Source organism: Garra rufa, chromosome 18, assembly GCF_049309525.1.
Source record: "Garra rufa chromosome 18, GarRuf1.0, whole genome shotgun sequence".
Taxonomy (NCBI): domain Eukaryota; kingdom Metazoa; phylum Chordata; class Actinopteri; order Cypriniformes; family Cyprinidae; genus Garra; species Garra rufa.
In genome coordinates this window covers 10,403,152-10,416,698 of record NC_133378.1, presented here as the reverse complement: position 1 = coordinate 10,416,698, position 13,547 = coordinate 10,403,152, and the positions used below count along the sequence as shown (strand labels likewise).

The window sequence follows — 13,547 nt, the reverse complement described above, 5'->3', positions numbered from 1 at the left end:
TCTGGCTCGGCTCGACACGTCACTTCCTAGACGGGTGCGCTCCTTGGTGACGTCGCGTTTGCTCCGAATTATGCACAATCATTTAATTACACTAACGATGCTGGAGCAGCAGTTAGGGAATTGAAATCGATGGATTTCATTATGCGAAGTCCTCGTCTGATCACTCATCCTTATATCCTGACATCAGTGGAAGAAGAAACCGTGACCGTTTATCAGGGATTTATGGAAAATAGCTTCATTTGGGAAATTATCAGAAGTCTCTCTTATGAAGTGAATCAGTATGAACAGCGAATATTATAATGTTTGTTTGTTTATTTATTTATTTGCATTCCGTGTAAACATTTTGTTTATTTTCCCATTTTTTATTAGTAATTCTGTATAATTCTGTGTTCTATATTCTGTGTATAATTATATATTCTGCATATAATTCTGTGTTTTATTTTCTATATATAATTATATAATCTGTATATAATTTAATATTCTATAGTCTATATATGATTCTATATATTGTATATAATTGTGTTCTATTCTGCATATAATTCTTTATTATATCTTCATTTCATAATTCTGTTTTCTATATTCTGTATATAATTCTGTATGTTCTGTATATAATCCTGTATTCTATAGTCAATTTATAATTCTATATTCTATATATTATTCTGTATTCTATATTTTGTATATAATTGTGTATTCATTTTTTTGTATATAATTCTGTATTTTATATTCTGTATATAACTGTGTATTCTATATTTGGTTTATAATTCTATAGTCTATATTCTATATATTATTCTGTATTTTATATTCTATACATAATTCTATATTCTATATTAAGTTTATAATTCTATAGTCTATATTCTATTTATTCTGTATTCTCTATTCCGTTTATAATTCTATAATCTATATTCTGCATTCTATATTCTGTTTCTAATTCTATATTTTATATATTATTCTGTATTCAATATTCTGTTTATAATTCTATATTCTATATATAACTCTATATTCTATATTCCATTTATAATTCTATATTCTGTACATAATTCTGTATTCTATATTTGGTTTATAATTCTATAGTCTATATATATTATTCTGTATTTTATATTCTATATATAATTCAATTGTCACAAGGAGGAGTCAGAGACGTGCGGATCCATTTGCAAGGCTTTATTAGAATAGTCAACAAGCAGGAGTAAACGCCAGGAAACAGGAACAACGTAGGTAATCCGGGAAACAGTTCAATAATCAAGCAGTGGTCGCAAATGGCAGGCAGCAGGAATCAAAAACGGGGTACACAGTCCAGAGTCATACACAGGCAATCCAATCCAGAGAAACACGCTTAGAATAATGACCATTGGAACAATTAGACTTCGCAAGGTGGCTGTGTGTGTGAGTGGCTTAAATGCAGTCAGAGTGATGAGGTGCAGCTGTGAGAACTAATCAGTGTAGTGAGAAACAAGGGCCAGGTGAATGCAGTGATTAGTGCAGTGGCTTGTGGGGAATGAAGTCCATGAAGTGTGGTGCAAGAGTTCATGATGACATAGACCAGATACGTGACAGAGCCCCTCCCCAAGGAGCGGCTTCCAGACGCTCTAACCACCTTATACAATCTGGAGGGTGGTGGAGCGGAGGCGGAACAGGGGGAGAGATGGAGGGCCAGGTCCATGTAGGGGTACAGGAACTACAGACTGAGGCGGAGCCGACGGAGGGAGAAGCCATGGTGGGGTAAGGGTTGGCTCCTGCCTGGGGCCGACCGACGGAGGTGGAGCCCGAGGCGGAACCGGAGAGTCGATGGTCCTGGGCGACACAGAGGATCCGGAGGGCCAAGGCGGAACCCAAGGCTCTGGCGACCCCGGCGGAGATGGAGGTCCGGAGGTACGCAGCGGAGCCGGAGTGACAGAGGATCGAGGCTGTGCCCACGGGAGGGAGGAGGTCCACAGAGCCGGCAGGACGGAGTGACGAGGCGCAGCCGGAGGAGTAGAGTCCAGAGGCGAAGGTGGGGCGACGACTGACCGGGGCGGAGCCGGAGAGACGATGGAGCCCGGAGGAGCTGGTGGGCCGACGGCCGACAACGGAGACGAGGGAGCACAGAGCCGGGGTGGAGCCGCAGGGTCGGAGGGCCGAGGTGGAGTCCAGGACTCTGAGACTGGAGGTGATGGTGAGGGATCCTTCAGTCTGGACACCGATGGAGACTGGCAGTCCCACGGCAAGTCCTCTGCACCGAAGGTGGGATGTGGGTGAGCAGAGGGACTGTCAGGAGACAGAGGTGGCAGGACTGGAGCAGCAGGGAGGGTGGGTGGGAATCCACACAGTCCATGCATGGCCTCCGTGACCAGAACCGGGCAGACAGGAATCTCAGGACGACTGGATGGAACCAGTGGAGGCTCTGGAAGGTTGGGCGGAACCAGCGGAGGCTCTGGAAGGCCGGGCGGGACCAGCGGAGACTCTGGAAGGCCGGGCGGGACCAGCGGAGACTCTGGAAGGCCGGGCGGAACCAGCGGAGACTCTGGAAGGCCGGGCGGGACCAGCGGAGACTCTGGAAGGCCGGGCGGGACCAGCGGAGACTCTGGAAGGCCGGGCGGGACCAGCGGAGACTCTGGAAGGCCGGGCGGGACCAGCGGAGACTCTGGAAGGCCGGGCGGGACCAGCGGAGACTCTGGAAGGCCGGGCGGGACCAGCGGAGACTCTGGAAGGCCGGGCGGGACCAGCGGAGACTCTGGAAGGCCGGGCGGGACCAGCGGAGACTCTGGAAGGCCGGGCGGGACCAGCGGAGACTCTGGAAGGCCGGGCGGGACCAGCGGAGACTCTGGAAGGCCGTCTTGAGGAGCGGGCTCTGGACAACGCTCTTGTGAAGCGGGCTCTGGACGACGCTCTTGTGAAGCGGGCTGTGGACAACGCTCTTGAGGAGCGGGCTCTGGAGAACTGGACGACCCCAGCGGAGATTCAGGAGGGCTGGGCGTCTCCAGCGGAGACTCTGGAAGAGCAGGCTCTGAGCGAGCGGTCACTGGAGGGCGCTCTGGCGGCGCAGTCACTGTTTTGATGGTAGCCATCTTGTGCCATGGCTGTGGAAGGGGGCCCATCTTGAGAGCAGACTCTGGAAGGGCAGCCATTTTGCGAACAGAGTCTAGAAGGGAGGTCATCTTGTCAAGAGACTCTAGAAGGGAGGCCATCTTGCTTACAGGCTTGGGCGGTTGCTCTTCTAGATCACCCACAGTTAAAGGTGAGCCAGTCATTTGAAGTGCAATGTCCAAGTAGTGTTCTAAAGCCCAATGAGGTTCATAAAGTGGCATTGAGGAGCGGAGTGGTTCAGAAAGTCCTCCATGAAAAAATATCATCAGACACAGATTATCCATAGAAGTCTGCTTAACTAATTCCACAAAGTCCATAACGTAATCCTCAATAGACCGCTCACCCTGCTTGAGACGCATGATCTGTACAGCTGAATCCATGCTGGAACCGGATAACTCCACAATAGCTGCTGGATCCTTGTAATGGCGAAGTCTTCTGTCACAAGGAGAGTCAGAGACGTGCGGATCCATTTGCAAGGCTTTATTAGAATAGTCAACAAGCAGGAGTAAACGCCAGGAAACAGGAACAACGTAGGTAATCCGGGAAACAGTTCAATAATCAAGCAGTGGTCGCAAATGGCAGGCAGCAGGAATCAAAAACGGGGTACACAGTCCAGAGTCATACACAGGCAATCCAATCCAGAGAAACACGCTTAGAATAATGACCATTGGAACAATTAGACTTCGCAAGGTGGCTGTGTGTGTGAGTGGCTTAAATGCAGTCAGAGTGATGAGGTGCAGCTGTGAGAACTAATCAGTGTAGTGAGAAACAAGGGCCAGGTGAATGCAGTGATTAGTGCAGTGGCTTGTGGGGAATGAAGTCCATGAAGTGTGGTGCAAGAGTTCATGATGACATAGACCAGATACGTGACATCAATATTCTATATTCAGTTTATAACTCTATATTCTGTATTATTCTGTATTCTCTATTCAGTTTGCAATTCTATATTCTGTATATAATTCTGTATTTTATATTTGGTTTATAATTCTATAGTCTATATTCTACATATTATTCTGTATTTTATATTCTATGTATAATTATATAGTCTATATTCTGTATATAATTCTGTATTCAATATTCTGTATATAATCCTGTATTCTATATTTGGTTTATAATTCTAGAGTCTATATTCTCTATATAATTCTATATTCTATATTCTGTTTCTAATTCTATATTCTATATATTATTCTGTATTCTATATTCCGTTTATAATTCTATATTCTGTATGTAATTCTGTATTCTGTATTCTATATTCTGTTTCTAATCCTATATTCTGTATAGAATCCTGTATTCTATCTTTGGTTTATAATTCTAGAGTCTATATTCTATATATTATTCTGTATTTTATATTCTATATATAATTCTATATTCTATATTCAGTTTATAATTCTATATTCTATATATTATTCTGTATTCTCTATTCGGTTTATAATTATATATTCTGTATATAATTCTGTATTTTAAGTCAATCTGGAAGATGTTAATGTTATATTGATGCTGAATTATTAAAATGACTACCTGACCCGAATAAAGCTTATTGTGCGCTGAGTGCATTGATCAGAATATGTTAAATTTTGATTGATTTTGATGAAGCATTTAGCATGCTGGAGAAACAACTCATATTATTATTGAATCACTTCCAACATAAAGATATTGCAGCAGAATTTGAACAGAGTGGGATAAAATGTGTGAATTCATTTTTGCCAGAATTTATTGATTGATTGCTTGATTTTAAGCAAAAACTATAAATATTTATTGAAAGGGACTTTGATTTAAGAACAGATTCACTACTTGAAATTTGATGCAAAAAGCATAAAAAATGTTTTGTTTTTTATAATTTAAAAAAATAGGTAGACATTTATTTAAAAAATAAAAAAGATTATTGTGGATAAAATAGCAGCAGGGATGAACACTTCCTTGTCAGATTAACTGGGTGGAATGAATGATCTATAATATGGTAAAAATAATAATAATAATAATAATAATAATAATAATAATGCTGGGCAATGATTAATTGCAATTAATCACATCCAAAATAATAGTTTTTGTGTACATAATGTGGCCTATGTGTGTGTACTGTGTATATTTATCATATATATATTAAACATATTTATATGTATATCAATTATATGAATATAAATAAATACATGTCAATATTTTCTAAATATATACTGTGTGTGTGTGTGTGTGTGTGTGTGTGTGAGTGTGTGTGTGTGTGTGTGTGTGTGTGTGTGTGTGTGTGTGTGTGTGTGTGTGTGTGTGTGTGTGTGTGTGTGTGTGTGTGTGTGTGTGTGTGTGTGTGTGTGTACCTTGTTTTTGTGACATATCAGGACACGAATTGGTGTAATAACATGGGTATGACATAGGTATTACAAGGAGAGGGTGACTTATGAGGACATTGCCCATGTCCCCACTTTTCAAAAGGCTTATAAATCATACAGAATACATTTTTTTGAGAATGTAAAGATATGCACAGTCTCCTGTGAGGGCTAGGTTTAGGTGTAGGGAAGGTGTAGGGTGATAGCAAATATCGTTTGTACAGTATAAAAACCATTACGTCTATGGAATGTCCCCACAATTCACAAAAACAAACATGTGTGTGTGTGTGTGTGTGTGTGTGTGTGTGTGTGTGTGTGTGTGTGTGTGTGTGTGTCTTTATATATACATAATAGTTTATATTATTAAATAAATCTAAATAAATTTGAACACCTCAATGTCTATTTTCTACTCAGTGAATATTAGGATTTCTGAATTGTATTTTTTTTACATATTTAAAATATCTATTTTTTTAATGCAAAAATATAAAGAAGATAAACAGCGTGTCACGTGGCATTTATTACTTATCTCTGCGATTGCCAGGTCAAATCACAGGCGTTTACTGTAGGTTTATGTTTATTGCTTTTTTAAAAAAAAAAAAGATAAATATATTTAAAAAGCATTTGCAAATCCTTGGAAATAATATGTTTAAGTGATTATAGTTATTTAAACGGTATTTGTACAAATATCTGCAATTAGACAAATAATTCCTGATTTTGAATGCGTTTGAATGAATATAATTCTTCTATCTGAGCCACTGTGCGCCACTGTCAGATCTATTTCGCCCATGCAAAAGTTATTATGTAGTAAAGAGCGCCACCCAATGGTTAAGTGATTTAAATCAGTGGTGCTCTGGACTCTTATTTTGAAACTGACCGGATGTTGTCGTGACTACTGCCCGAATTCAGTCTGGAGAAGCGTAGAGCTTGGAAAACACTTCTTTGATTCCTTGTTTATAAAAACTCTTCTCAACGCGGCTGTCGGTCTGAGGTATGTTAGTAGATAGAGTCAGTGTTTATGTGTTTGCACTCTTTGTTTACACAATTAAACAGCTTTTTTTTGTATAACAGGATGTTTCCAATTCAGACACCGTCAAATGTAAATCTTTGTACAAACTTACCATGATTATTATACTTTCTTATAGTACCATGGATATATCATATGAGCATATGTCATTATAAATATGTTATATAAATATATCAGTCATTCAGTACCATGGTGCATATCGAAAATGTTATTGCAACATTACCTTTCAAAACAGTATTAAAATACAGTAAATACAATACAGATTTGACTTGTTTACACAAGAACAGAATTAATTATATAACATCTGAAAGCAGAGATACAACTATTTAAAAATCTTAGGGTTTCTCAAAATCAAAATATTGAGAAAATCGCTTTTAAAGTTGTCCAAATAAAGTTCTTAGCAATGCATATTACTAATCAAAAATTAATTTTTGATATATTTACAGTAGGAAATTTACGAAGTATCTTCATGGAACATGATCTTTACTTATGGCCAGACACTGCAGGTGAATAGGGTAAAAAAATTAACTAATAGTTATCACCTTACTCAGTTTATTGAGTACATTGATAATTGCAAACATTTTTGGTATTACAAGTTTTCTAAAATGTTAGGTTTTAATATGCAAATGAGCCATTGTTTAATTAAATATGCGCGAACTTGCATAGATTTCTAGCACAAAAATCTACTGGATGAAGTCAGTTTCAATATTCTTGTTTATTTTTATTTTTTGGCATTGAAGTCAAATGCTTTTACATTTAACACTGTGTTTAATTTTTAGAAAATAAAAAATGAAATAAATATTTATTATTAAATCTTTCAATATAAAAATGTTTACTTTATTAATTAATTCATTCAAAAATAATATTTAAATATTTGTAAAAATGTAAAAAAAAATCTTATATATACATTTTTTAACCTTTAATTTATATTTATATCCAAAATGTAGAGTGTAGAGAGGAATTTTGGGTATATAATTCAGAAAATACTAAGAACAGGCAGAAAAATGATATAATTTTTACATTTTTTGGGAGGGGGGGGATAAAATGTTGTATAAAATCAAGCAAATTATAAATGAACAAATCCCTCTGTAAAAAAAAAAAAAAACCTTCAGGATATAGACAAGAATAAAAATGTAAAGTTTGGTGTGTGTAAGTGCTACTGAAGTGGAGATTTAAGGCTCAGTAGGAGAAAAAACTAATTTTGACAAAACAGCCTTTAAAAATATGGATTGTAATTGAAATCTATTGACACAAATAGATAGAGTCCTATGAAAGAAATACTTAACTGTGTCTTTTGGATGTTTTCTTTCCACCAGTCTGAAAATACACTTTATGAAAACACAAAAAGCCCAAAATCTCAAACCTGACAGTGTCTCCCCTTATTATCCTCATGATTTTTGGCATAAAAAAGAAAATTCAAATTCGATCATTTTGACCCATACAATGTATTATTGACTATTGCTACAAATATACCTGGTTCTGTGGTTCAGGGTCACTAAATTCCATTAAATTCATTTCATTAATTGCATTAAATAGAAGAAACCTGTTTGTATTGCTGTTTGTATTGGTTTTTAGGTTCACCTCAGCTCAGCATTAAACTGAGCAAGTTTATTTCTTAATCTTATTTATTTAATTCACCTCACCTGGCATTAACCTGTCAGCCGAAGTATGGCAGACCCGGCCCGTGTCAAACCCAATGCGGGGTTCAGCGAGGTGAGCGCGCCTGCAGAGAGACCCAAACAGGGCGAGGGGTCCGGTGAGGGTCCGGGGAGCGCCAGTACCTCCTCTGAACCTCCTGCGGCCCAGACCGCTAAGAAAGAGGAGGGCAAAACAGTGAGTCCGTTTGCTGTTCCTAAAGACTAGAAATTATTTAATAGAAATCTGATTATTTATGGTTTATTTGATTGCAATTGTAGAGGTCTGCTGAAGATGCTGCTGCTGCTGCTGGTGAAGAAGAGGAAGAGGGATCTTCATCACTCCATCCACCTGCTGCTAAAAAGCTGAAAGTAGAGCATGACAAGAAAAAGGAGAAGAAGCAAAAAGTCGATGAAGATGAAATACAAAAGATGCAGTAAGCTTTAATTGTGTGCATGACTCTTGTTTATTGTGTTTTATGTGTTATTCGTGTTGGGATGCTAAACTCGTCATTTTTATTTGGCAGAGTTTTAGTATCATCGTTCTCTGAAGAACAGCTGAACCGCTATGAGATGTACAGACGCTCGGCGTTCCCAAAGGCAGCTATTAAAAGAGTAAGTGCAGCAATTAAGAAATACTAAAGAAATGTACAGTTGAGGTCAAAAGTTTACATCTACCTTTTCATAATTATTTTACCAAAAATAAGAGGGGTGATGTTTACATATAGTCCACAAGAGAAAATAATAGTTAATAACTTAGTTCAAAAGTTTACACACACTTAATTTTTATTACTGCGTTGTTACCTGAATGATCCACAGCTGTGTTTTTTGTTTAGTGATAGTTGTTCATGAGTCCCTTGTTTGTCCTGAACACTTAAACTGCTGTTCTTCAGAAAAATCCTTCAGGTCCCACAAATTCTTTGGTTTTTCAGCATTTTTGTGTATTTGAACCCTTTCCAACAATGACTGTATGATTTTGAGATCCATCTTTTCACACTGAGGACAACTGAGGGACTCATATGCAACTATTATTCCCCATTTACACTGAATGCGACCCAATTCCGGTTTTTTTTTTCTCATAGACACAGATCGGATCTGTTCAATGACAGTGTAAACGGGTAAAAAAAACGCATGCATTCGGATATTTCGAGATCGGTTTCAGGCCTCATTCATATGTGGAAATAAATCAGATATAAATCGGATATGTGCCAATGAGACTGTGTTCTGTACGTCATCAAAATTGCTACAATTTGTACTTCTCCACAGTTTAATGTAGGGATGCACCGATCCGTATCGGCCGATCACTTGCACGTTTTGTCAGTAAAGCCGGTTCTGTAATCAGCGGTAAATGCCATCAGGTGCGTGATTTCACGTTGAGCCGTATATACTACACACAGCCGTTGTTCACGGACGAGCTGCGCACATTCACACATATTCTGATAATGAACATTGATTTGCGCAGCTCGTCGGTAAACAACGGCTGTGTGTAGTATATACGGCTCAACGTGAAATCACGCACCTGATGGCATTTACCGCTGATTACAGAACCGGCTTTACTGACAAAACGCGCAAGCATTATCGGCCGATTCGTATCGGTGCATCCCTAGTTTAATGACATCTTATGGTACCCTTGCTGGCTAAATGAGTGTAAATGCGCACAGGATATTTTTAGGTACAAGCAAAATGGTGAAAAAGTGAAAAATGTCAGTTGAGGTTTTCAACTATTATTAATTATTATTATTATTCGTCTAGCGATCCCAAATGCTCCAAATAGTTATTAGACATCTAAAAGTTTCTTTATTTGTATATTTACTGAGAGGATTACCTTTTCTCTGCTCGCTTCTCGCGCTGACTGTCATCCAAAGTGTGCGCATAACGTGCTTCCGACAGCACGCAAACCCAATAAATACATATACACAGAATTACAGAATTTCTGTATTCATGCAAATAATCTGTTCTGTCTTAAAGGTCCCATATTGTCAAAATCGAAATTTCCTGGCTTTTTTCATGATAACTGAGGTCTAGGGGCTATGTAACTACCATATGAGTTTCAAAACAGTCAATCCACAGTAAACTGCACACAGCCTGCTTAAAGTAGCTGTTCATTTTCACGAGCCGCTGTGACTTCCGTAACGATGTGATGTCCGATCTACTCAGTCACTGCCTTCAGTCACCACCCCGAGCACCAACCACCGCTCCACCCTCCTTTTGTCAAGTCAAGTCGAGAAAACCCTGTTCAGTTGATAAATGTCGAAACTACATCATTGCACAGGCTTCAGAACAACGTGAATATAAGAGACCAGTGGCAGTCAATTTCAGCCTCTTTCACACAGCGATTCCGGTAAATACATGATAATGTGTCCCACGATTTGTTCCGGAGTTGTTTGATTTGGTTCATTCACAGTTGTTTTCCGGAATCTGTGCGTGCTTTACACACAACCCATAAAGACATGTGACGTTTGGATGTGAGATGTAATGCGACGCGTACGTTTCACTAAACTGAAACTAACCTGAACAAACTGTGCTTCAGCGCTGATAGTGCGGAGCTGGCTCTGCCCGATCGCCGCTTCATTCCACTTTGCATTTTTTCGTTGTGAAGAGTCGCATGATAACGTGCATCATCACTACAACACTGCCTTTATGGCTCTGGCTTTTGTTCACACAGCGCTCATTCCCGTAATTTTCCAGAATCAGCGCGCATTGTGAAAGGGGCTTTACTAAAGCAACAGTTATGCAGCTTACTGCATTCGGTGTTTGAAAAAGAAAAAACATTAATGATCATTCTGAAATATCCTGTTGAGTATCAGCAGGCTAGGCTCTCTCTATGGCTCTGGGTTCAGCTAAAGCATACATGACTGTAGTCACCTGTAGTTGGCCTGGCTGTGCGTCACTCAGAAAACAACAGGCCAATCAGAAGAGAGGCTCATGAATATTAATTAGATGGGCCAAAATCTATCTGTTTTTGACAGAGCTCCTAAAAAGGAGCTGTAAAAATATATTGAGATGGATTTTGGCACTTATACCGCAAATATATATTCTTTTTTTTTTTTTTTTTTTTTTTTGGATCAACATTTTTATTCAGATTTTTTTAGTTTCATCACAACCACAAATATATATTCTTAAGGACATCAACAACTAAAATAAACCTCCAGAAATGTGTCCAATATGGGACCTTTAAGTGAACACTTGGCGAACTGTTGAGGAAAAACATCTGATGTGTAACATTTATATTTGATTCATGTACAGTATATCTATTATTGATTAATGTTAATCTAACCATGAAAGAAAAGAGGGAATCACTTACTTGATTAATTTATTTCTAATAAACACATTTGAGTATTCATTTTTTTGCACATGAATGCTTTAGTAAAATGATAAAGGTAATGCATTATTTCTTTCTTCCTAGGCTATTTGTTATACAGTTTTTTTTCCAAACTGTTCTTATTTTTAATAGCAAAGATAAAATAAAAAACAGCTGTATTGTGATTATTAATATAGTAATTATTAATAAGAAAAGAACAGGAGGAAAACTTTAATCTTTTTTGTAATAAACTTTGCTAACTCTGTCAACTTCAAACGGGTGTGGCGTAGTCCAACAAATCATGCGTCATATTTTTTTTAATGTGTTAATTGTGACTGGTTTGATCAGCACCGTTCATATATTATTCTCAGGAGGAAGCACGTGTGAAGGAGGTAAACGACAACAAGGCATGCGTGATGTTTAGGATGGTATGGCAAGTGTAAGGTCACAATTGAAAGAACGTGTAAACAGACACGATATAGATATAGACAACAAATCAGAGTTGGGCATCAAGACCTGCAGTGTAAACAAGGCCTTACAGAAGGTTCAAACACTCACTTCAGAAGGAAAAACGATGCAATAAGAGCCAGGAGGTGAAAACTTTTGAACGAAAGGGAATTTTTTTTACGTTTTTCTTATTTTGACTGAATGTACCTTCGGTAATAGTTGCATATGAGTCCCTCAGTTGTCCTCACTCAGTGTGAAAAGATGGATCTTAAAATCATACAGCCATTGTTGGAAAGGGTTCAACTAAACAAAATCATTCAGGTAACAACGCAGTATTAAGAATCAAGGGTATGTAAACTTTTGAACTATTATTTTCTCTTTGTAAACCGCATCTTTTATGTGAAATATATTATTCAGGTCAGTACTAAATAAACAACATTTTGAATGATCCCTCTTACTTTGGTAAAACAATTAACATTTTGCAGATTCTGAAATGGGGGATGTAAACTTTTTTGACCTCAACTGTATATAAGATTTATTGTACAATTAATCATAACTGGATTCAATTAGAGTAAAAAACTAAAATTTGATTTAATTGTTATTAAATACTGTGAGACTTGTAATTGTTGAGACTCGTTATTAGAGCCATACTTGTACTGAAACGTCTTGCTGCTGTATTCTTCCAGCTAATTCAGTCCATCACAGGATCTTCTGTCTCTCAAAATGTGGTCATTGCCATGTCAGGAATTTCAAAGGTGTTTGCTGGAGAGATTGTTGAGGAAGGTTGGTATGACACTGAAATATGATTTAACTGGTAAACAACATTGATTGTCTCCATAATATATATTTTCTTGCATTTCAGCTCTTGATGTGTGTGAGAAGTGGGGAGACACGCCACCTCTGCAGCCCAAACACATGAGGGAAGCTGTCAGGAGACTGAAGAGCCGAGAGCAAGTTCCTAACACCAAACACAAACACATCCTCTTCCACTGAGTCCCTCCCAAGACTTTTTTTTTTTTACATTTCTGGTGTGTTTGGAGTGTTGTTGTTTTCAGATTTGTTTATGAAAATTAAAAATAACATCACAACAATAAATTCATGTTATACTTAGGATGGTAAATATTGCACAATGCCTCATTGTGACTCGAATGTCAGTACATCATAGAAATGTCTGGACTGACTTTTTTTATTGTATGTTTCGTGATGTCTGGTTTATTTTGAAAACTGTACAGATGCTGTATGCGTAATCATGTCAAATGTAGTCTTTTCAACGTTGTTTGTATGAATGGGAAAATTAAATATTTTGTCAGAACAGCTAGGCACATGCAGAGAGCTTTGACTGTTCTTGAACTGCTTACACTTTGGCAAGGCAAGGCAAGTTTATTTATATAGCACATTTCATACACAATGGTAATTCAAAGTGCTGTACATAAAAAGGAATTAAAATCACAATAGCATTAAAATCATAAAAATTTAAAATAATAATTACAACAATAAAAACAAAATTAAGAACATTTAAGATGATTTAAAAAAAAAGAAAATGATTTCAAATTAATTAATACAGTAAAATGATTATACATAAAATAATGCAATCTGTTCGGACGTAGCACAGTGCTCATTCAATAAATGCACAACTGAACAGATGAGTTTTGAGTCTGCATTTAAATGTGTCTAATGTATTAGCACATCTGATCTCTTCTGGAAGCTGATTCCAACTGCGGGCGGCATAATAGCTAAAAGCGGATTCCCCTTGTTTTGTG

At 37.9% G+C, this 13,547-nt stretch overlaps 1 protein-coding gene across 1 annotated transcript; it reads left to right on the top strand.

Moving 5' to 3' along the window:
- The first annotated feature begins 6,269 nt into the window (after nt 1–6,269).
- Nucleotides 6,270–13,115, top strand: taf11 (TAF11 RNA polymerase II, TATA box binding protein (TBP)-associated factor). The gene is made up of 6 exons (XM_073823534.1): nt 6,270–6,369; nt 8,067–8,238; nt 8,322–8,476; nt 8,567–8,654; nt 12,474–12,570; nt 12,650–13,115. The coding sequence occupies exons 2-6, from the start codon at nt 8,074–8,076 to the stop codon at nt 12,778–12,780; spliced, it is 636 nt and encodes a 211-aa protein (XP_073679635.1). The 5' UTR covers nt 6,270–6,369; nt 8,067–8,073; the 3' UTR covers nt 12,781–13,115.
- The last annotated feature ends 432 nt before the right edge of the window (nt 13,116–13,547 follow it).